Source organism: Somniosus microcephalus, chromosome 4 (assembly GCF_052327205.1).
Source record: "Somniosus microcephalus isolate GS21.2 chromosome 4, FLI_Smic_1.0, whole genome shotgun sequence".
In the NCBI taxonomy this organism is placed as follows: domain Eukaryota; kingdom Metazoa; phylum Chordata; class Chondrichthyes; order Squaliformes; family Somniosidae; genus Somniosus; species Somniosus microcephalus.
In genome coordinates, this window is record NC_140990.1 from 65,914,039 (window position 1) to 65,939,491 (window position 25,453).

Genomic DNA, 25,453 nt, shown 5'->3' on the forward strand with positions numbered 1-25,453 from the left:
CCGTCGAAACTGTTCAAAACGATGGCGACAAACTAAAAATTCTGACCTCCAAGGTGAACCACCAAGCTTATTCGCTTATCCAAGATGCGACTACCTACAAGGGTGCTCTCGAACTCCTTAAAGAACAGTACGCACGCCAGGTAAATGAGGTTTACGCCAGACACCTCCTGGGGTCTCGCAAACAGCAACCTGGGGAATCGATGGAGGTATACCTATGGGCACTGAAGGTGCTCGGCTGGGCCTGCAAATGTAAAGAGGTGTTGGCCGTGGTGTACACGGAGGAACTTGTCTGGGACGCCTTCATCGCGGGCCTCAGGTCCAACTACACCCGGCAGAGACTGTTGGCGCAGGGCGAACTCGACCTGAAGAAGGCCACGGCCCTCGCACTCTCGCTAGACATGGCCCACTGGAATATGGACGCCTACTCCCCTGACCGCGCGGCCGCATCGTGGATGGCACAGGCGCCGCCATCCTGGGACACGGTAGGACCGCCACCCTGCGCCGTGCCACCCCCGAACGGCCCAATTTCTGCAGCGATGTCCCGGGGCCCGAAGTGTTACTTCTGTGGCCAAGCCAAACACCCCAGAGCGCGCTGCCCGGCGAAAAACGCTACTTGCTTTGGTTGTGGGAAGAAAGGGCACTACGCCAGCATCTGCAAGGCTAAACCTACCCCAAACTCCAGCAGTGCCGTGTGTGGGCCGAGCGGGCCGCCATCTTGGACGCCGCCATCTTGGACGCCATCTTGTACGCCTCCAGCCGCATGTGGATCATGGGCGCCGCCACCTTGGACGCCTTCGACCATGGGTGATCCGTTCCGGCCGCCATTTTTGCAACGGGCCCCCGACTCACCCACCGCCTCACCTGATGACTGCAGCGACACGCCTGACCCTACGCTGGCCTCCGTTACACTGGACCAATCTAGACCTCACCAACTAGCCAGGTCCATGATGGACATTAAGGTAAACGGCCGCGCCACGACCTGCCTTTTCGACTGCGGGAGCACGGAGAGCTTTATCCACCCCAACACGGTGCGGCGTTACTCTCTCCCGGTCCTGCCAGCGCGCCACCGGGTCTCTATGGCCGCCAAGTCCCATTCAGCGGACGTCGGCGGCTACTGCGTGGTGACCCTTTCGGTGAGGGGCACAGAGTACAGAAACTATAAACTGCTTGTCCTGCCCCATCTCTGCGCTGCCGTTCTACTGGGGTTGGATTTTCAGTGCCACCTTAAGAGTGTCACGATGGCGTACGGTGGACCCCTTCCCCCACTCACAGTCTGCAACCAGCATTTTTCAAATTGCCCACCGCGCTCCTTCTGCAGCCTCGCCACGCTTAAAGTCACCCCCCCCCGTTGTTCGCTAACCTCGCCCACGACTGTAAGCCCATCGCCACCAAAAGCAGGCGATACAGCGCTGGTGACAGGGTTTTTATTAAATCTGAGGTGGAGCGGCTCCTGAAGGAGGGGATTATTGAAGCTAGCACCAGCCCCTGGCGAGCCCAGGTTGTGGTCGTCAAGACCGGCGAGAAGCAGCGCCTGGTCATTGACTACAGCCAAACAATTAATCGATATACCCAACTGGACGCATACCCACTCCCCCGCATATCTGATATGGTCAATCAGATCGCACAATACCGCATATTCTCCACCATTGACCTTAAGTCAGCATATCACCAACTCCCTATCCGCTATGAGGACCGCCAGTATACTGCCTTCGAGGCAAACGGCCACCTCTACCACTTCCTTCGGGTTCCCTTCAGCGTCACCAACGGGGTCTCCGTTTTCCAAAGGGAGATGGACCGGATGGTCGACCAGAATGCGTTGCAGGCCACTTTTCCCTACCTGGACAATGTGACCATCTGCGGCCATGACCTGCAGGACCATGACGCCAACCTCGACAAATTCCTCCGCACTGCCCAACTCCTAAACCTTACGTATAACAAGGAGAAGTGCATATTCCGCACAACCCGCCTCGCTATCCTTGGCTGTGTTGTGGAACACGGAGTCATCGGCCCCGACCCTGACCGGATGCGTCCCCTTATGGACCTTCCCCTGCCCCACTGCCTCAAGGCCCTGAAGAGATGCCTGGGGTTTTTCTCCTACTATGCCCAGTGGGTCTCTAATTATGCGGACAAAGCCCGTCCACTTATCAAGTCCACCTCTTTTCCCCTGGCGGCAGAGGCCGGCTTAGCCTTCCACCGTATCAAAGGGGACATTGCTAAAGCCACCATGCACGCGGTGGACGAGTCCATCCCCTTCCAGGTGGAGAGCGATGCGTCCGACTTTGCCCTGGCCGCTACCCTTAACCAGGCGGGAAGGCCCGTGGCCTTCTTTTCACGAACCCTCCAAGGCTCCGAAATCAGACACTCCTCTGTCAAAAAGGAGGCCCAGGCCATTGTGAAAGCTGTGCGACATTGGAGGCATTACCTGGCCGGAAAACGATTCACCCTACTCACTGACCAGCGTTCAGTTGCTTTTATGTTTAATAACAAGCAGAGGGGCAAAATCAAAAACGACAAGACTTTGAGGTGGAGAATTGAACTTTCCACCTACAATTACGATATCTTGTACCAGCCCAGGAAACTCAATGAGCCCCCGGATGCTCTATCGCGAGGTACATGTGCCAATGCACAGGTTGATAGACTGCGGGCCCTCCACAATGACCTCTGCCACCCGGGCGTCACCAGGTTCTTCCATTTCATCAAGGCCCGCAACCTGCCTTACTCCATCGAGGAGGTCAGGACCATGACCAGGAACTGCCAAGTCTGTGCCGAGTGCAAACCGCACTTTTATAGGCCAGACAGAGCACACCTGATAAAAGCCACTCACCCCTTTGAACGCCTGAGCGTTGATTTTAAAGGGCCCCTCCCCTCCTCTGACCGCAACGCATACTTCCTCACTATCATCGACGAGTACTCCCGTTTTCCGTTTGCCATCCCCTGCCCAGACATGACCAGTGCTACGGTCATTAAATGCCTGAACGACCTCTTCGCCTTGTTCGGTTTCCCCAGCTATATCCATAGCGACCGGGGCTCATCGTTTATGAGCGACGAACTCTGCCAGTACCTGCTCGTGAGAGGTATTGCCACGAGCAGGACCACCAGCTACAACCCCCGGGGGAACGGACAGGTAGAAAGAGAGAACGCAACAGTTTGGAAGGCCGCCCTGCTAGCCTTAAAATCTAAGGGCCTTCCAACCTCCCGCTGGCAGGATGTCCTCCCCGCTGCGCTCCACTCCATTCGGTCACTGCTCTGTACTGCCACTAACGCCACCCCTCACGAAAAAATGTTCATCTTCCCTAGGAAGTCCACATCGGGGACCTCGCTACCACCATGGCTGATGCCTCCAGGGCCCGTCCTACTTCGGAAGTACGTGAGTACCCATAAAACAGCCCCCCTGGTTGAGAGGGTCAACCTCCTCCATGCCAACCCTCAGTATGCCTACGTTGCGTACCCGGACGGGCGGGAGGACACAGTCTCCATACGAGACCTCGCACCCTCGGGGGCCCCTGAAACCAACATCACCCACTACCCACTACCATTGCCCTTCACCGCTACCCACAATGCACCGGTGGCAACGGACCCATACCTAACCCCTATAGACGGCACGCCGTGGCCCCGTGACCTGTCATTGATCACCAACCAACTCAACACCCATGAGGACGACACGCCAGTGCTCCGGCCCACGCGGGACTCGGCGTCGGAAGCTGCACCATCTCAGCCGTCGCCACGACGACCACAACGGCATACAAGACCTCCAGAAAGACTTAATTATACGAACTTTTAATACACTTCACCCCGTCAGACTCATTTTTTAAGCAAGGGGTGAATGTGGTAAACCACTGTTGTTCACTGTTGTTCACTCCACTGTTGTTCACTGTTGTCACTCTTGCCCATTGTTGTACCTGTCTGTGCATGCCTCAGCTGGCTCTGCCCCTGGCTCCACCCATATGCCCTGGTATAAAGGCGGCTGCTCTGCAGTTCCCCAGGCATTCAGGACCGGTCGACCACTAGAGGCATGCCTTCGTTCTTTAGCTAATAAAAGCCTGTTTGTTACTCTCTTAACTTCCAGTCTTTCTCAGTAATTGATAGCGCATCAGTGACCTCAGGCAGAAACCACATTAAACATCAAAAATTAATAGAGGGACTCCTCGAAGCCGCTAAAGCCCCAAAGCGCGCAGCAGTAATAAAAATTAAGGCCCACCAAAAGGTAGAAACCTGACAACAGGAGGGCAACCGAGCTGCAGATGTGGCCGCACAACAAGCCCTAGAACAAGATGCTATAACAGAAATTGTAGCAGGCGCCCAGGTGGAAAAGATAGATATTAAAAAATTACAGACAGACACGTCCACGAGGGAAAAGCAAGAATGGTACCAAAAGGGTGGCAGACAGGATGAGGAGGGGGTATGGCGAAAGGATAAAAAGGTGGTTGCCCCTGCCTGCATCCGTCAGACACTCCTGGAATTACACCATGGTGCCGACCATGTAGGAAGGGGAGCCATGATCCATCTGTTGGGAACAGACTGGTGGTGGCCGGGGCTAGGAAGGGATGTGGCACAATATTGCCAACAATGTCTGACATGTGCTCAACACAACCCCGGCCGCCCCATAAAAATACGCATGGCTCATCAGTCAAAACCAAGGGGTCCGTGGGAGAAAATACAGAGAGATTTTACCGGGCCACTCCCCACGTCAAGGGGGAAGAAGTACTGTTTGGTAATAATAGATCAGTTTACCAGATGGGTAGAGGCTTTCCCACACGAAATTGTACTGCTGCCACGGTGGCGCGGATAATGGCAGAAGAAGTAATTCCCAGATGGGGAGTACCGATCCAAATAGATTCAGATCAGGGAACCCACTTTACAGGTGCAGCCATGAAGGGTATGTGTGAATGGATGGGAATAAAACAAAAATTCCACATTCCCTATCACCCCCAAAGTTCCGGGATGGTGGAACGGATGAACAGAACCCTAAAGGCCGCATTGGCCAAAGCTTTGGGTGAGAAACATCAAGGCTGGGTAGATGTGTTGCCCGTTGTATTAATGAAGCTAAGAGCCATCCCAAACCGCACCACAGGATTGTCGCCCTATGAATTAATGACAGGGCGAGCAATGCAACTCCCCCATGGAATAATCACGGGAGGAGAGGAGCTAGGACCTTTGCAAGACAGGCTCCGCCGGTATGTCCTTGAGTTAAGCAAACAGTTGAAAGAAATGAGACAGCAGGTTAGGGAATGACAGGAAGAAAAAGCCAAAGATGTAGAATTGACTGCGTTACCATGCATTCCCCCTGCGGGAATGAAGGTAATGGTTAAGGTCCTACCAGAAAAACCAGGGTTTGCCCCAAAATGGTCTGGACCTTATCAAGTCCTTATCAGCGGAGATACGTGTGCTTGTGTTGATATAAAGGGCATGGGACGGTGGAAGCACTGGACACAGTTAAAGGTCTACAACCCCTCACCAGTACAGAGATGACTACACCAGAGCAAATACCATTTACAGAGAGCGAGGAATATTGGAGACAGTATAAGGAATGGGAATGGGCGCTGGTACGGGTACTGGCCTGGACTATATGCATTATTCTAATGAGATACACGTTGTGGTGGATTTTGAAGTATGTCTGGGAACAATCCCACCAACCTCGACCCCGGCCAGTTGAGAGAGAGGAAGGAATCCAAATGATTGTGATGGGGGAGCCGAATTAATGATTATGTATCTATGTATTCCTGCAGGTAAAACAGAATCTACAAGCAACAAATAGTTAGATTGGCGATATAGCCTTTGGGACGTTGTTAACATAGAGTAATAAGATGAAAATGCTTATATGTATCAGTGTAGTTGCAGTATGCGTGATGGACATTACCCCGCTCGAATACAAGTGCCTCCCCTGGTGACGGAATCCCATAAGACTGTGTAACCAAGACACAGTTCGATGTTCAGCTTCTAACGATGAAAGCCAAGAGGATTGGAGGCTGGAACGAGAAATGGAGACTACAGCCTGGTTGATCAGAGGTCTGAGGACTCAATTGACTGGCAGGAGTGATTGGACTGTCCCATGCAGGGACACTCCTTGTCCTATCAACTTGCGGTGCCCAGCAACCCGGGAATATCAAAAGGGGAGATCATTATGGAAAAGAGAGTTACACGTAAATACGTTCTTGTATATGTCTTATGTCTATGCAAAGAATATGAACCTAAGTTCGTGTTGGGTGTGCTCACATGTGCCAATACATAGTAAAGGGGGAATTCCCTTGCGACCGGTCCCCTTTAATGAATCGGAGCTGGCCGAGTGGTTAATTCGCCAAAACGATACCAATGGGACCCTTGAAGAGCAAGGGTTTAGACAGAGGTTAGAAGCAAGGGACTGGAGAAGTGCAGGTTACAGCCTCACCACTTTCAAGGGATAGTACCAGCCTAAATATAATCGGGCTCAACAACCCCCATTCTTGGTCCTCACCAACACCTCAGGAGCCGGAAGGCCCCGAGGACCGGTATGTTTAGAACAAAATAAAAAAGGAGGACAGGGGGTGGGATGGAGCCACTGTGAACAGCGATATCCCTTGCAGCCGGTTAACAGTAGTAACCAAGGGAACCTGATGACCTTTGGAAAATGGGACATTAGCCGGACCCCAAACAAAACCAGTGGGGGTCCCTGGGAGGGCAAGATCACCAAGATGTACAACGTATGGACAAACTATACGGCATACAACGGCACGTATTTTATTTGTGGGCATAAAGCTTACCCCTGGCTGCCCCAAGACTGGATGGGCTCGTGCTATCTGGGATATGTGGTGCCCTATATACATCACCTTGACAGTCTCAGGGCACACCCTGGAATTGGGACAAAATCCCGAGGCAAAAGGGAAATAACGGAAGCCGAAGGTTCGGAGGTATAATGTTCCCTATGTATGGGGTAGACAGAGTGATAGAGGAAATAAAACTAGTGGCGGACATATTGGAACAAGTTGGAAATGATACGGCAGAAGCCCTGGCAGAGATGAGTGCAGAAATGGTGGCCATATGAATGGTAGCTCTCCAGAATAGAATGGCCCTTGATTATCTACTGGCTAACGAGGGTGGGACATGCGCAATGATCGGCGCTGAGTGTTGCACTTATATCCCGGGCAGTTCAGAAAATATAACTAATCTGGCTGAGCACATACAAAAGGAAGTGAAGAAATTGGATGAAACCCCAGGGAAGGTTGGTGGAGTTGGCTATTTGGAGGATCTTGGGGTTCATATCTGACGCATGGACTTATAATTGTTATTATAGTTGTAGTATTATTTTGTGTTATGATGACGGTTTTGAATGCATGTTGTAGGTCAGCTGTGTCCCGAATAGTGCCGGTTGCTACAGTTGATATAATCGATATTGAGCCAGAAACCAAACAGTTAATGCGGGATAATGAACTGACAGAAGTAGGTACATACATGTAAAGCTCTTTGGTCATTTGCACAGACTACCACGCCTAGCACAACAAGATAGACAGAGGGGAAGGGCGAACTTAGGTACTAAGTTTAAGCCATCAGTATAGGAGTAATCCCGGGGATGGTAAAAACGGAAAAGAAGTTGGTATCCCTAGCCAAAATCTAAATTTGGTGCGGGACCAACAGGAGGGACTGAAGGGGTTAAAATGAACAAGGCAAGGTTACGTCTTCTGGCCTGGGATCCGTCTTCTCAGCAGCACATCTGTGGTACCTTCCAAGTTCAGTACTGGCAGGATGAAGGAGTTAAAATGAACCCTCTCAGAATTAAAATCAGAACAAAGGAGCGGGGTCATGTGAAAATGAACGAGAGCTAAAAGAAACCAGGTGGCGATAAGAAATTTCACAATAAAAATTGACTTACGTAAAAAGGCAAAACTAAACAAAGGACAGACTGAAAAGTGCTATGTGAAAAACAAAGATAAGACAGTACAGATTGAAAAAGTGCTGCTCTCGCTAGTCTTGCACAAAAGACAGTGTGAGAAGCTTCGAAAAACCAAGATAAGACGCAGTTGTGGGACCAGACAGAATATGTGTGTTTTGCGTAAGCGATAAGGAAAGTGCTGCTTTAGTTAAAAATTGTAGACACAGCAGAATATAGGGGTCATGGGAATTTGACCTGTGACCAAAGGCATAGTAAGATGTAACTAACCTTTACTAATACAGAAAAGAATAAATAAGCCATATGTGATCAGGTGATTATTGTAATACAATGTGATTGGATGAAAATAGAATAAAAAGCTGTACCAACCAAGTAAGAATGAGAAGGGTGTCACTAGACCGCGGGGTGTATGACCTTCTCCCAGAACGTTCTGTTAATAAACTGTGTACTTTCACTTTTACTTTAAGACAGACTCGAGTGAATTTATTTTTTACCAACATATCTATATAAGCTTTTACAGTCAGTTTTTATGTTCCCTGCTAGCTTACTCTCATATTCTATTTTCCTCTTCTTAATTAATCCCTTTGTCCTCCTTTGTTGAATCCTAAACTGCTCCCAATACTCAGGATTATTGTTTTTTCTGGCCAATTTATATGTCCTCTCCTTGGATCTTATGCTATCCCTAATGTCCCTTGTTAGCCACAGTTGAGTCACCTTTTTTGTTTTATTTTTATGCCAAACTGGGATGAACAAATTCTGTAGCTCATCCATTCGGCCGTTGAATGATTGCCATTGCCTATCCACCATCAAATCTTTGAGTGACATTCTCCAATCACGGCATGGGTTAGATACAGAGTAAAGCTCCCTCTACACTGTCCCATCAAACACTCCCAGGGCAGGTACAGCACGGGTTAGATACAGAATAAAGCTCAAAGCTCCCTCTACACTGTGCCATCTAACACTCCCAGGGCAGGTACAGCATGGGTTAGATACAGAATAAAGCTCCCTCTACACTGTCCCATCAAACACTCCCAGGGCAGGTACAGCACGGGTTAGATACAGACTCAAGCTCCCTCTACATTGTCCCATCAAACACTCCCAGGGCAGGTACAGCACGCGTTAGATACAGAGTAAAGCTCCCTCTACACTGTCCCATCAAACACTCCCAGGGCAGGTACAGCCCGGGTTAGATACAGAATAAAGCGCAAAGCTCCCTCTACACTGTCCCATCGAACACTCCCAGGGCAGGTACAGCACGGGTTAGATACAGAGTAAAGCTCCCTCTACACTGTCCCATCAAACACTCCCAAGGCAGGTACAGCACGGGTTAGATTGAGTAAAGCTCCCTCTATACTGTCCCATCAAACACTCCGAGGGCAGGTACAGTATGGGTTAGATGCAGTCACTGACACCAATCTCCTCCTGTCTGATATAAACCAACCCCACAGTCACTGACACCCATCTCCTCCTGCCTGATATAAACCAACCCCACAGGCCCAGAAAGATTAAACTCAGCCCGTTACTTGGATAGGACTTGTCTCCATTCCCATGCCGAGGAGATTGCTGTACCAGATGGGAGGGGCAACATTTGGGGTCTCTCGATTCTCCACCAATTCCCATTCCCCTTCTTTCTGGTGGTTAATGGAGGTGCCACTGTGTGTAATGTGCAAGTTAGTAAGATTTGTCTGCGAGGATTAATCAGCACTTTCTAATTGGAAATGTTAATCAATGGAACTTTTCAACAATAAGTTGTAGATTTTGTACCAAAGATCAATTTAGGGTTAAAATAAAATTCATAATTTTGTCAAATAATTTCTTATGAAAGCCCTAAATTAAGGGGAAAGATCACAGACAGCGGTTCTTAAAGGGACATTGCAGCCCCAACAAGTCAATCAGCTATATATCCAGAGTATTAATAACCCTATAACTGGGCTGGAGTTTGTCATCAGCAGAAATAAACCTCAACTGTCAGGATGATTTCAGTCCTGGATGTGATTAACAGCAGCAATAACATCAGAATCTAACTTCTGCAGTCACTTGTGAACTCGCTGGTGTGTCAGCAGGTGGGATGACTGAGTGAATCCCTCCCCACACACGGCGCAGGTAAATGGCCTCTCCCCAGTGTGAACAGACTGGTGTGTCAGCAGGTGGGATGAACGGGAGAATCCCTTCCCACACACAGAGCAGATGAATGGCCTCTCCCCAGTGTGAACTCGCTGGTGTGTCAGCAGGGTGGATGAACATGAATCCCTTCCCACACATGGAGCAGGTTAACGGCCTCTCCCCAGTGTGAGTGCGCTAGTGTACAATGAGGTTGCATGAATGCCTGAACCTCTTCCCACAGTGAGAGCAACTGAATGGTTTCTCATCAGTGTGAACTTGCTGGTGTTGAATTAGTTCCTGAGAGCTATTAAAGCAGTTCGCACAGTCAGAGCATTTAAAAGGTCTCTCGTCAGTGTGAACTCGCTGGTGTGTCAGCAGGGTGGATGAACAAGTGAATCCCTTCCCACACTCTGAGCAGGTGAACGGCCTCTCCCCAGTGTGACTGCGTTGATGAATTTCCAGCTGGGACGGGTAATTAAATCCCTTCCCACAGTCCCCACATTTCCATGGTTTCTCCATGGTGCGGGTGTCCTTGTGTCTCTCCAGGTTGGACGACCGGTTGAAGCCTCGTCCACACACAGAACACGTGTACGGTTTCTCCCCGCTGTGAATGGTGCGATGTCTTTTCAGGCTCTGTAACTGGTTAAAGCTCTTTCCACAGTCAGTGCACTGGAACACTCTCACTCGGGTGTGTGTGTCTCGGTGCATTTCCAGTCACACTGATGTTTGAAATCTTTTCCCATGGACAGAACAGACAAACATTCCTCCTTCCACATTCAAAGGCCGATGATATTCGGGTCCTGATGAATTGAGGGACTGTCAGATCTTGACGTGATGTTTGGTTTGAGTTTCCCGTCTGTAAATCCTCCCTTCTAACACCCTGTAAAAGGAGTTTACAAAAGTCATCACTGTAAGTACAAGATAGAAATTCAGAACAGATAATTCTAGTTTCCATACAACGTTCTTTCACACATGGGGATTCTAACCCTGGGACTGTAGATGGTGATCACTAAACACAAAACCCAGGCTGTTAATCACTTTCAGCTACTGGACTTAGCGTGTGTCCCACAGCATCTCTCTCACTTTTAATGTGTGAATAGAGCATCACGCCTGCAAACCTGGTTTTCAATTGAAATTCACTCACCAAATGTATTTAACAAAAGATGAACAAGTAAACCTGTCACAGCCCACTAATCCAGCTCTACATTCACAGGAGGAAGCCTGTTATCGAACTCCATGAGTGGATGAAATAAAGAAAGATCCCAAATGTAAGAGTCCCTCGAATCCTTTGTAAAGAACTTTCAAATCCTGACCGGTTCCTTCCTTATTCTAGAATTCCCCATCCTTGTGGGAGTTGAAATTGGTCAAAAACTGCTCATTGGACATTTTTAACCGATTTTTCAGCTGTTTCAAGCTGACCAGGTCCTTCACTCAGAGAATCTCCAAGGAGACTCTTTGATTTAAACACTGTTCTCCCACTATTTCATATCCGGGATTAGTTACCGGGAATTTAAATACCTGACCACTCAAATTGAAAAGGGGCCGTGATATACAGACTGAACCAATCACACAGCTCGGTGTCAGACTGAGTTATTCCTCTCTACAGCCTGTAACCGATGAAACTTGTAACACTGAGACTGAAATTCCACTTCCAGGTGCGCGGGGACTCCAGCCCCGGGACTGTGCGCGGGGACTCCGGCCCCAGGACTGTGCGCGGGGACTCCAGCCCCGGGACTGTGCGCGGGTACTCCGGCCCCAGGACTGTGCGCGGGGACTCCAGCCCGGGGACTGTGCGCGGGGACTCCGGCCCCAGGACTGTGCGCGGGGACTCCGGCCCCGGGACTGTGCGTGGGGACTCCAGCCCCGGGACTGTGCGCGGGGACTCCGGCCCGGGGACTGTGCGTGGGGATTCCTGCCCCGGGACTGTGCGCGGGGACTCCGGCCCCGGGACTGTGCGCGGGGACTCCGGCCCCGGGACTGTGCGCGGGGACTCCGGCCCCGGGACTGTGCGCGGGGACTCCGGCCCCGGGACTGTGCGCGGGGACTCCGGCCCCGGGACTGTGCGCGGGGACTCCGGCCCCGGGACTGTGCGCGGGGACTCCGGCCCCGGGACTGTGCGCGGGGACTCCGGCCCCGGGACTGTGCGCGGGGTCTCCGGCCCCGGGACTGTGCGCGGGGACTCCGGCCCCGGGACTGTGCGCGGGGTCTCCGGCCCCGGGACTGTGCGCGGGGACTCCGGCCCCGGGACTGTGCGCGGGGTCTCCGGCCCCGGGACTGTGCGCGGGGACTCCGGCCCCGGGACTGTGCGCGGGTACTCCGGCCCCGGGACTGTGCGCGGGGACTCCGGCCCCGGGACTGTGCGCGGGGACTCCGGCCCCGGGACTGTGCGCGGGGACTCCGGCCCCGGGACTGTGCGCGGGGACTCCGGCCCCGGGACTGTGCGCGGGGACTCCGGCCCCGGGACTGTGCGCGGGGACTCCGGCCCCGGGACTGTGCGCGGGGACTCCGGCCCCGGGACTGTGCGCGGGGACTCCGGCCCCGGGACTGTGCGCGGGGACTCCGGCCCCGGGACTGTGCGCGGGGACTCCGGCCCCGGGACTGTGCGCGGGGTCTCCGGCCCCGGGACTGTGCGCGGGGACTCCGGCCCCGGGACTGTGCGCGGGGACTCCGGCCCCGGGGCTGTGCGCGGGGTCTCCGGCCCCGGGACTGTGCGCGGGGACTCCGGCCCCGGGGCTGTGCGCGGGGACTCCGGCCCCGGGGCTGTGGGCGGGGACTCCGGCCCAGGGACTGTGCGCGGGGACTCCGGCCCTGGGACTGTACACGGAGACTCCAGCCCCGGGACTGTACGCGGGGATTCCGACCCCCGGACTGTACCTGGGGATTCCGGCCCCGGGACTGTGTGCGGGGATTCCGACACCAGGACTGTACCTGGGGATTCTGACCCCGGGATGGTACATGGGGATTCTGACCCCGGGACTGTACATGGGGATTCTGACCCCAGGACTTTACATGGGTATTCTGACCCCGGGACTGTACATGGGGATTCTGACCCCGGGACTGTACATGGGGATTCTAACCCTGGGACTGTACACGGGGATTCTAACCCTGGGACTGTACATGGGGATTCTAACCCTGGGTCTGTACATGGGGATTCTAACCCTGGGACTGTACACGGGGATTCTAACCCTGGGATTGTACATGGGGATTCTAACCCTGGGACTGTACATGGGGATTCCAACCCTGGGACTGTACATGGGGATTCTAACCCTGGGACTGTACATGGGGATTCTAACCCTGGGACTGTACATGGGGATTCTAACCCTGGGACTGTACACGGGGATTCTAACCCTGGGACTGTACATGGGGATTCTAACCCTGGGTCTGTACATGGGGATTCTAACCCTGGGACTGTACACGGGGATTCTAACCCTGGGATTGTACATGGGGATTCTAACCCTGGGACTGTACATGGGGATTCCAACCCTGGGACTGTACATGGGGATTCTAACCCTGGGACTGTACATGGGGATTCTAACCCTGGGACTGTACATGGGGATTCTAACCCTGGGACTGTACATGGGGATTCTAACCCTGGGACTGTACATGGGGATTCTAACCCTGGGACTGTGCATGGGGATTCTAACCCTGGGACTGTACATGGGGATTCTAACCCTGGGACTGTACATGGAGATTCTAACCCTGGGACTGTACACGGGGATTTTAACCTGGGACTGTACATGAGGATTCTAACTCTGGGACTGTACATGGGGGCGCAGCTCTGAATGAATGTAAGATTTGCATTTCTATGGCGCCTTTCACAACCTTGGTTGTCCGAAAGCAATTTATTGCCAACGAAGTACTTTTTGAAGTGAAGTCACTATTCAGTGTAGGACAGGCGACAGCCAGTTTGCGCACAGCAAGCTCCCGCAAACAGAAATGTGATAATGATCAGATAATCTGTTTTTTTTTTAATGATGTTGATTGAGGGATAAATATTGGCCAGGACACCAGTGATAATTCCTCTGCTCTTCTTTGAAATAGTGTCCAGGGATCTTTTACACCCACCTGAGAGACAGACAGTGCCTCGGTTTATCGTCGTATCTGTAAAACGGCACCGCTTACAGTGCAGCACTCCCTCAGCACCGCACTGGAGAGTCAGTATAGATTTTTGCGCTCAAGTCTCTGGAGTGGGACCTGAACCTAAAACCTTCTGGGGCTCTTTTACAATTCTATGGCATGTAAACTCTAAGCTTGACATTTCCCAGCGCCTTCAGGAAAGACGGTGAGAAATCCCCTGTGTGGAGAGTGAGAATAAAATAACTGAGACATTGATTGTCTCTCCCGGGCACTGGGACCCGGTTGGAAGCAAACACTGAAGCCCCGCCCACTATGTTCCTGTACTAAGATGGCCGTGCATGCACTGTTACACAATAAATCAAAATGGTGTCGCACTAGAATGTTCCGCCCTCCTTTCCAATGATGGCAACCATTAACCTGGTCCTGTGAGCGGAAGAAATCCCCGCAGCTGCAAACACGGGATCTTCAAGTTATTATTCGGGACTTCCGGCCTACCCCAGTTGTTTATGAATCCACCTCACCTACCGGTCCATTACGCCCCTGTGCTCCTCCATTCTTACCAGCTGCGGAATCGCGCTCCTGCCGTCTGTCCGTCTCCAGTATCGCACTGCGCATGCTTAATATACCCTCCCCTATCGCGCCTGCGTGCTGGGCTCCTGTAGTCTGGGTGCGGCACATTCCCCACCACGGGGAATGCTGGGTAAAAGCCCCCCATTGAAAGACCACAGTAGTGTCTGAAACATGATTTACTGTGATTGCATTGAGGTTATTATATTCTCGCTCTGTTGTTCATTCTAGCAGTTATGGTTTGTTTCTGCTGATCTTAACCCCTGTATCTGCACTGAAGATTAATATTCTGTATAAATAGTGAATAAATCACTTTTGTTTCAAACACACAGTGTGTCAAATATTTGATTTCTCCATGATAAGAGAAGACTAATTGATGTTCTGTTACCGACTGTTTAATTTTTCCGCCTTTTTTTACTCTAGATTACTTCTGTTCATATCTAGTTCGCCTTCTACCAAATCAAACCCCAAGCTTGCTCCGTTTGAGGAGACAACTAGTGGGTGTCATAGACTGAACTGTAGTGTCTCACTTACACTCATCTGCACGCCACAGGGACTGGAGTGCATTATCACCACAGTTAATGAAATGTTAATTAAATTTATTAAGTTTCCTTTAATGTTTTATGTTAAATTACAGTTTATTTGTTTGCACAAACGAGTACACTCAGCTGCAATTCCTTTGAACCATAGCTTTATAGAACTATCTTGCTTAAGATTTGAAATCTGTTATTAGCTGTATCATTTAACCCTTTGTGGATGCAATATAGTAAAACCCTTCCACACGTACTGCATGTGATAACCTTTGAAAGGTTATGATCTTTGTAATATTAATTTCTGAGCTTGATAGTCTCGTTGATTTAATCTCTTGTTACTAACAGACCTTGCACTATTTCTTTCATCGAGATAATTGTTTCAAATACTTCCATTATCAGGTCTTTAGCTCCTCCATTGATCCCTGTCAATGATCCTTTGTTAGGGGCTGGGGTTAGGTTGTAGGCTTAGGGGTTAGTGGTTGGTGCTAGTGGTTATTGGTTAGGATTGGGGTTAGTGTTTGGGGTTATTGGTTAGGATTGGGGTTAGTGGTTGGGGCTCGTGGTTATTGGTTAGGATTGGGGTCAGTGGTTGGGGCTAGTGGTTATTGGTTAGGATTGGGGCTAGTCGTTATTGGTTAGGATTGGGGTCAGTTGTTGGGGCTGGTGGTTATTGGTTAGGATTGGGGTTAGTGGTTGGGGCTCGTGGTTATTGGTTAGGATTGGGGTTAGTGGTTGGGGCCAGTGGTTATTGGTTAGGATTGGGGCTAGTGGTTGGGGCCAGTGGCTATTGGTTAGGATTGGGGTTAGTGGTTGGGGCCAGTGGTTATTGGTTAGGATTGGGGCTAGTGGTTGGGGCCAGTGGTTATTGGTTAGGATTGGGGTTAGTGGTTGGGGCTACTGGTTATTGGTTAGGATTGGGGTGAGTTGTTAGGGGTAGTCAATTGAAGGCTAGGCTTAGGAGTTAGAGCTTCAAGTTAGAAACCACTATTTACAACACAGTTGTCACTGGACGCATCTTTTTTCATTTCGTGTTTATTAATCTCACACAGACGAGTCACGAAACAGCCTCAGGAATTGTTCATTCAAGGAACCTTCTTTCTGGCTGGAGCCTGATTTTTTCCATTCTTTCACATCTCTACATTTCTCACAGAAAAATACATCAGGGACATTAGAATTTGGGATTTGGGGACAAGAACAGGCAGATCCAGGTGTTGGGCTGGTTACATCGTATCATCAGCTTGCCTGAAAAGGGCTTCTGACAATAACCTGTCACCATCTGATTCCACCATCATAGCTTTATCCATTACCTGCCTTTCGCCCTCATAGAGTCATAGAGTCATAGAGTTTTACAGCACAGAAAGAGGCCCTTCGGCCCATCGTGTCTGCGCCGCCCATCCATCCCTGTCCAGTCTAATCCCATTTTCCAGCATTTGGTCCATAGCCTTGTATGCAATGGCATTTCAAGTGCTCATCCAAATGCTTCTTGAATGTTGTGAGGGTTCCTGCCTCTACCACCCTTTCAGGCATTGAGTTCCACATTCCAACCACCCTCTGGGTGAAAAAGTTCCTCCTCAAATCCCCTCTAAATCTCCTGCCCCTTACCCTGAATCTATGCCCCCTTGTTATTGACCCCCCCACTAAGGGGAAAAGTTCCTCTTTATCTACCCTATCTATGCCCCTCATCATTTTGTACACCTCAATCAGGTCCCCCCTCAGCCTTCTCTGCTCCAAGGAAAACAACCCCAGCCTGTCCAGCCTCTCTTCATAGCTGAGGCGCTCCATCCCAGGTAACATCCTGGTGAATCTTCTCTGCACCCTCTCCAAAGCAATCACATCCTTCCGATAGTGAGGCGACCAGAACTGCACACAGTACTCCAGCTGTGGCCTCACCAGCGTTTTGTACAGCTCCATCATAACCTCCCTGCTCTTATATTCTATGCCTCGGCTAATGAAGGCAAGTATCCCATATGCCTTTTTAACCACCTTATCTACCTGCTCCGCTGCCTTCAGGGATCTATGTACATGTACACCAAGGTCCCTCTGACCCTCTGTACTTCCTAGGGTCCTACCACTCATTGTGTATTCCCTTGCCTTATTTGTCCGTCCAAAATGCATCACCTCGCACTTTTCAGGGTTAAATTCCATTTGCCACTTTTCCGCCCATCTGACCAACCCGTTTATATCGTCCTGTAGCCGGAGGCTTTCCTCCTCGCAATTTACCACCCCACCAATTTTCGTGTCATCTGCGAACTTACTGATCATACCTTTTACATTCTCATCCAAATCATTTATGGAGATCACGAACAACAAGGGACCCAGCACCGATCCCTGAGGTACCCCACTGGACACAAGCTTCCAGTCACAAAAGCAACCTTCAACCATCACCCTCTGCCTCCTGCCACTCAGCCAGTTTAGGATCCAACGCGCCAAGGCACCCTGGATCCCATGGGCTCTTACCTTCTTAACCAGTCTCCTATGCGGGACTTTGTCAAAAGCTTTACTGAAGTCCATGTAAACCACATCCACAGCATTTCCCTCATCCACCCCACTAGTCACCCCCTCGAAAAATTCGATCAGATTTGTCAGACATGATTTACCCTTGACAAAGCCATGCTGACTATCCCCGATTAATCCTTGCCTCTCCAAGTGGAGATTAATTTTGTCCCTCAGAATTTTTTCCAATAATTTCCCCACCACAGATGTTAGACTCACTGGCCTGTAATTCCCTGGTTTATCCCTGCTACCCTTCTTGAATAATGGTACTACGTTAGCTGTTCTCCAGTCCTCTGGTACATCCCCTGTGGCCAGAGAGGTTCTGAAAATTAGTGTCAGAGCCCCTGCAATCTCCTCCTTTGCCTCCCACAGCAGCCTGGGATACATCTCGTCCGGGCCTGGGGATTTATCCACTTTTTGGCCTGCTAAAACCGCTAGCACCTCCTCCCTCTCGATGCTAATTTTCACTAGAGCACTTTTCACCACCATGACCACTCTCCATACTGAGGCTGTCTGATTTCCGTTTATAGTCTCAGTGAAAGTGGTCCCTGGATTTGGTGTCACAATGTAAGTTGTCCCTGGATTTGGTGTCCAGATTCTTTTCCAGCCAGTTTGAGATGTCCCTTATCCTGACACCAGAAAGGCAACACACCCTTTGGGACTCTCAATCCTGACTGTAAAGACTACTATCTATCCTTCTAATTATAGAATCCCCTATACGACAATGTTTCCACTCTGCTCCTCCACCCCTTGGACAGCCTCCTGTTCCATGGTGCCTTGGGCAACATTCTAGCTGTCCTTCCCAGTCTTTCTTCTTATCCTCACAGGTATTGAGTACTTTGTACCTGTTGGACAGGAGCAGTGTCTGCAGGACTTCCTTCACTACTTCTCCTACATTCCCCTTACCCGGCTGACTGACAGTCACACTCTCCCCTTCCTGCACCTGTGCTTTCTTCTGGTGTGTGACTGTACTCGAGTAAATTATCCAGTAATTCCTGCTCCTCCCTTATATGTCGGAGTGTCTCTAGCTCGGACTCCAGCTCACTGACTCTGAGCTGGAATGTCATGAGGCAGAGACATTTGTTGCAGATGTGGCCGTCTGGGACAGTCTCGTTGTTCACAAACTACCACATACTACAATCCCCACACACTGCCTGGTCTTTATTAATGAATGAATTAATTTATTTTTTGTTATCTGTAATTTATTTCTTGAACTGTGATTAATTACTTTGCTATTTTTCAGTTATGAGCATCTTTAAAAGCAGTTAGAATTTAATCATTTACATCGTTTCCTTTGACTTACACTGACTTGCACTGCGGCCCCGTTCATGCCCGGGTGGCCCTGGAGATGGAGCACGCGGTGTCCGCTGGCACGCTCGAGGCCTTCCGCGACTGGTGGGCGCTGTGGGGACTGGAGCGCATCATCACCACCGGCAACAACATTTTAATTTAATTTGTTAAGTTTCATTTTAAATTTTTGTTAGTTACAGTTTATTTGTTTAAGTGTGCATCAAAAAGAGTACACTTACTTGCACTAATAAATCCTTACTAATTCAAGCTTAACACTAACCACTAAAGAGACTAAACACACAAAGGGATATTGCTGCTCTTACTGAAATACTTATGTTAATTTGCTCTGCTGTGTGTTGATTATAACATCACTTTTTTGGTGTCCTCCGGTGCGATTATTTATTATTTACTGTTGCTCCTTGGTTTAAATTACTGAGCACCTCCTTCCCCCTCAGCATTCAATTCCTATTCTCACCAAATTCCCCTTACCTTCTTCTTAGGCAGTCCCTTGGAACCGAGGATGATGCGCCTCCACACTAAAAATGAGTTCTCAGGTGACTGATGAGTCAAATGCGGGACCTACTGCCTCTGTCACAGGTGGGGCAGATGGTGGTTGAAGGGGCGGGTGGGTGGGGTGCTTGGGTTGACGTGCGCTCCTTGCGCTGCTTGCGCTTGGCTTCCACTTGCTCCCGGCGAAGAGACTTGAGGTGTTCGGCGCCTTCCTGGATGCTTCTCCTCCACTTTGTGCAGTCTTGGGCCAGGGATTCCCAGGTGTCGGTGGGAATGTTGCACTTTTTCAAGGAGGCTTTGAGGCTCTTGAAGCATTTCCTTTGTCCACCTGGGGCTCTCTTGCCATGTTGGAGCTCTGAGTGGAGCGCTTGTTTTGGGTGTCTTGTATTGGGCATGCGGATGATGTGACCCATCCATCGGAGCTGACCGAGCATGGTCAAAGCTTCGATGCTGGGTATGTTGGTCTGAGTGAGACCATTGATGTTGGTGCGCCTATCCTGCCAATGGAGTTGCAGATCTTGCAGACGCCGTGTTGGTGGTACCTGCTGTACATGGTCCAGGTCTCTGAAGCATATAGGAGGGCGGGTATCACTACAGCTCTGTAGACCATGAGCTTAGTGCTGGGTTTGAGGTCCTGGTGTTCAAACACTCTCTTCCTCAGGCGACTGAAGGATGCACTGGTGGTGCCCTTGTTGACAGTAGGCTCCTGAGGTATGGAAAGTGGCCCACATTGTTCAAGGCCTCGTCATGCATTTTGATAATCGGGAAGCAGTACTGTGTGGCGGGGGCAAGTTGGAAGAGGACCTTTGTCTTACGGATATTTAGTGTAAGGCCCATGCACTCGTATGCTCCGGTGAAGGTGTTGACGATGGTTTGGAGTTCAGCTTCAGAGTGTGCGCAAATGCAAGCGTCGTCTGCATACTGTAATTTGATGACAGAGGATGGGACGACCTTAGATCTGGACTGGATGCGACGGAGGTTCCCCGTTTGTTCTGTAGATTAGCTCCACTCCAGCGGGGTGAGAAGAGCTTTAAAAGCACAAGTGGTCTGCTGAAACACCAACGCACTCACACTGGGGAGAGACCGTTCACTTGCTCCGTATGTGGGAAAAGATTTACTGATTCATCCTACCTGTTGACACACCAACGAGTTCACACTGGGGAGAGACTGTTCACCTGCTCCACGTGTGGGAATGGATTCACAGATTCCTACAACCTGCTGGCACACCAACCTGTTCACACCGGGGAGTGGCCATTCAGCTGCTCCATGTATGGGAAGGGATTCACTGATTCACCCAACCTGCTGACACACCAGCGAGTTCACACTGGGGAGAGGGCGTTCACCTGCTCCATGTGTGGGAAGGGATTCACAGATTCCTACAACCTTCTGGCACACCAACCTGTTCACACCGGGGAGTGGCCATTCACCTGCTCCATGTGTGCGAAGGGATTTACTCAATCATCCTCCTTACTGAGACACCAGCGAGTTCACGATCGACTGCAGGGGTTGGATTATGCTCTTATTGGTGCTGTTAATCACATCCAGGACTGAACCATGTTCATTATGTCAGTTGGGGTTTGTTTCTGCTGATGTTAATAACCCTATAACCGGGCTGGAGATTAATATTCTGGATAAATATCAAATAAATCAGCTTTGTTTCAAACACACTTTGTGTCGAGTCTGTGATGTCTCCATGATAAGAGGAGACTAATTGATGTCCTGTTACTGACTGCTCCATTTTTGGTCCGTTTCTCCTTTCTTACTCTGGATTATTTCGGTTCTGATCTAATTGGCCTTCTACCATCCTGGGAGTCCTGTGATACAACAATAATGGAGTTGTTGACTAATCACAGCGATCAATCTCTATTAATGAGTCTACAACAGACCCAGACATGAGGTGAGAAAAACCCCAGTGGTGGAGAGCTTTAGGAGCCATCAGACCAAAGTCACCTCTTCCTCCCGAGCATTCTACACTGACCACACGTCATGTCTCAAAATACTCACACCCTGTGTCCCAAAATCTTATTCTATGAATGAAATCGGTCCAATTTACATTTGAATGAATCAACACTAACTGCTTCCACCGTCTCCCTAGGGAGCCTGTCCCATAGATTGACCACTCACTCACTGAAATATTGTTTCCACAGATTGGATTTGAATTTACCCCCTTCAAGTGCAGGCCGTGTCCTCTGGTTCTACTGTTCTGGACAGGGTGAAATAACTTGTCATGCTCTACATTATCCAGTCCCTTTAGAATCCTAAAAACAGCAATCCTATCACCTCTCCACCTTCTCTTTCCAGTGTGAACAGGCCCAGTTTACATAAACTGGACATGTTGGCTCAATACTCAGTTAAATTCTGACACAAACCCTTTGTTGCTTCTTAAATTGCATTAACCGACACTTCACAGAATCCTAGAATGATACAGCACAGAAGGAGGCCATTCGGCCCATCGTGCCTGTGCGGCTCTCTGAAAGATCCATCCAATTACAAAAGCAAAATACTGCGGATGCTGGAAATCTGAAATAAAGAGAGAAAATGCTGGAAATCCTCAGCAGGTCAGGCAGCGTCTGTGGAGAGAGAAACAGAGTTAATGGTTCAGGTCACAGGCCTTCTGTCAGAACCTTTCATCACACATTATAATTTAATGTATTACTCACGCTGGTTTAAGCTTATATTGTGGTTAATAACAGCAAACTCTGTTGTTTCTCCTGATCTGATTACAGTTTCCAACCAGTCGATTCAGTGGAATGTCCTATCAGTGTTGCCATGGTGACCTGTCTGCAGTGAAACGCCTATTTGACTTCTTGAAAGTGCAAAGTATCTGCTGACAGACCAGCGAGTTCACACTGGGGAGAGGCCGTTCACCTGTTCCATGTTTGGGAAGAGATTCAGTCTGTCATCCAACCTGCTGACACACCAACGAGTTCACACTGGGGAAAGGCCATTCACCTGCTCCGTGTGTGGGAAGGGATTCACTCAGTCATCCAACCTGCTGAGACACCAACACACTCACACTGGGGAGAGGCCGTTCACCTGCTCTGTGTGTGGAAAGCAATTCAGTCTATCATCCACCCTGCTGACACACCAGCGAGTTCACAAGTGACTGCAGGGGTTGGATTCTGCTGTTATTGCTGCTGTTAATCACATCCAGGACTGAACCATGTTCATTCTAACAGTTGGGGTTTGTTTCAGCTGATGTTAGTAACCCTATAACTGGGCTGGAGTTTAATCTGTATGAATGTCAAATAAATGAGCTTTGTTTCCCAAACATGCAGTTTGTCGGGTCCTTGATATCTCGACAATAAGACGAGCTGATTGAGGATTTGTTAAAAATTTAGTGGAATCCATCTGAGAACTGAGTTCCCACAACTTGTTAAAAGATGGATCGACAAGATGTCCAAGTCTGACAGGACAGAATATGTGATTATATCACAGGGTCCACTTCAACCCTCCAGGGCAGTGAGCCCCTGTAATATTGGATTTTAACCTATGGGAAATATTCTGATAATCTGTTATTGTCACAGGGCAAGCAGCCTTGTTACTTTAACATCAATTTAATCAGACTCAATGGGCAATCCGATCTCCAAAGGGAAACGTCTCCTTAAAGCTGACGGTGTCGGCAGTTCTGCAGCTCATTTCTCAGTGTGAGCGTGTCAGAATGAAAAGCTTTAACAACAGCCGATGTTTCACAAAGGGAGACCTCACCAGACCAAAGGCCATTGGTGGAGTTTAATGGGCTGTTTGTGTCACTGGGCTACAGGAGGCCATTTTTAACCGAAGGAAAACTGGTCACAGCAAACAGAGAGCTTAACAGACTGTCCCTGGTCCACTCGAACCCCCACCTTCTCTCTCTCTCACTATTTATGGGCACTGCTGCAGTAATTGCTCCTCTGACCTTTCCTCTCTTGTCCCTCCTACACCCCTAATACACGGCCCGACACAATCTCCCTCCCCCGACATCCTCACTGTGCTGGAATCCACACCAGTCTCCCCATCTGCTCCTTGTTCTCTCCCTGGATCCGAAAACTACTGAACTCACTCTTCCCCTCCTGAAGTCTACAGGCTCGAAAACTGAAGCTTGGTGTCCCTCAGTCCCGACTCCTTGATTTACCTCCCCTTCTCTCCTCCTCTTTCCCCCTTGGTTGTGTTCCACACTCTGGGCCTTGGGCCTTCCCCGGGGATTCTCAGTATGAACAGGTGGGATGTGTTTGGAGACAGGGTGTCCCGGCTCTCCACCTTTAAAGGGACAAGGAGACAACCAGCTGGGCTGAATGGCCCTGCTTTATGACATCACTGCAGTGCCTAGCAACCAACCTCCCTGAGCCCTGCTCATTATGGGCTGGGTTTAGCTCAGTGCTGTTACAAGAAGGGAAACAGGAGCAGGATTCGCCCCGTGTGGAGCCCAGGATTAATGGGGAGAGGTACAGGATCAATTTATACCTTATTGAGTGAGAAATTTCATTGTCCTGGACACGCCCTGTCCCTCGGTATCTGTGTCCAGTGAAGAAGCTGATGGGTTAGTGTTACCTTCTTTAGGTGAATCTTTCTGCTCATCGAGGTGATGGATGTCACAGCCGGGGAGTGAGACATTCTATCAGACAGAGCACCTTTGTTAGAATCTGGGACTCCCAAGGCAGGGACAGCATAGATGACATCCAGAATAAAGCTCCCTCGTCCTGGCCCGGGAGTGTTTGATGTGGCAGTGCAGAGGGAGCTTTACACTCTATCTAAATTGTGCTGTACCTGCCCTGGCAGTGTTTGATGGGACAGTGTAAAGGGAGCTTTGCTCTGTATCTAACCTGTGCTGTACCTGCCCTGGGAATGTTTGATGGGACTTTGTAGAGGGAGCTTTACTTTGAATCTAACCCATGCTGTACCAGCCCTGGGAGTGTTTGATGGGACAGTGTAGAGGGAGCTTTACTCTGTACCTAACCCGTGTTGTACCTGCCCTGGGAGTGTTTGATGGGACAGTGTAGAGGGAGCTTTACTCTGTATCTAAACCGTGCTTTACATGCCCTGGGAGTGTTTGATGGGACAATGTAGAGGGAGCTTTACTCTGTATCTAACCCGTGCTGTACCTGCCCTGGGACTGTTTGATGGGACAGTGCAGAGAGAGATTTACTCTGTATCTAACCCATGCTGTACCTGTCCTGGGAGTGTTTGATAGGACAGTGTAGACGGAGCTTTACTCTGTATCTAACCTGTGCTGTACCTGCCCTGGGAATGTTTGATGGGACTTTGTAGAGGGAGCTTTACTTTGTACCTAACCCGTGCTGTACCTGTCCTGGGAGTGTTTGATGGGACAGTGTGAAGGGAGCTTTACTCTGTATCTAACCCGTGCTGTACCTGCCCTGGGAGTGTTTGATGGGACAGTGTAGAGGGAGCTTTACTCTGTATCTAACCCGCGCTGTACCTGTCCTGGGAGTGTTTGATGGGACAGTGTAGAGGGAGCTTTACTCTGTATCTAACCCCGTGCTGTACCTGCCCTGGGAGTGTTTGATGGGACAGTGTAGAGGAGCTTTACTCTGTATCTAAACCGTGCTGTACCTGAATGGATAGTGTTTGATGGGAAAGTGTAGAGGGAGCTTTACTCAGTATCTAACCCGTGCTTTACCTGCCCTGGGAGTGTTTGATGGGACAGAGTAGAGGGAGCTTTACTCTGTATCTAACCCGTGCTGCACCTGCCCTGGGAGTGTTTGATGAGACATCGTAGAGGGAGATTTACTCTGTAACTAACCCGTGCTGAACCTGCCCTGGGAGTGTTTGATAGGACAGTGTAGAGGGAGCTTTACTCTGTAACTAACCCGTGCTTTTCCTGCCCTGAATAGTGTTTGATGGGACAGTGTAGAGGGAGCTTTACTCTGTATCTAACCCGTGCTGTACCTGCCCTGGGAGTGTTTGATGAGACAGTGTAGAGGGAGCTTTACTCTAACTAACCCGTGCTGTACCTGCCCTGGGAGTGTTTGATGGGACAGCGTCGAAGGAGCTTTACTCTGTATCTAACCCGTGCTGTATC

The 25,453-nt window shown here is 50.0% G+C and overlaps 1 protein-coding gene across 1 annotated transcript in view; it reads left to right on the forward strand.

Moving 5' to 3' along the window:
• LOC147119099 (uncharacterized) overlaps nt 1–22,540 on the forward strand; it is a 69,744-nt gene extending 47,204 nt beyond the window's left edge. The window contains exons 5-6 of the mRNA XM_085984792.1: nt 20,461–20,807; nt 22,333–22,540. Of these exons, the coding sequence (XP_085840918.1) occupies nt 20,461–20,807; nt 22,333–22,540 (555 nt within the window). The remainder of the gene's footprint in view (nt 1–20,460; nt 20,808–22,332) is intronic.
• Nucleotides 22,541–25,453: the final 2,913 nt, after the last annotated feature.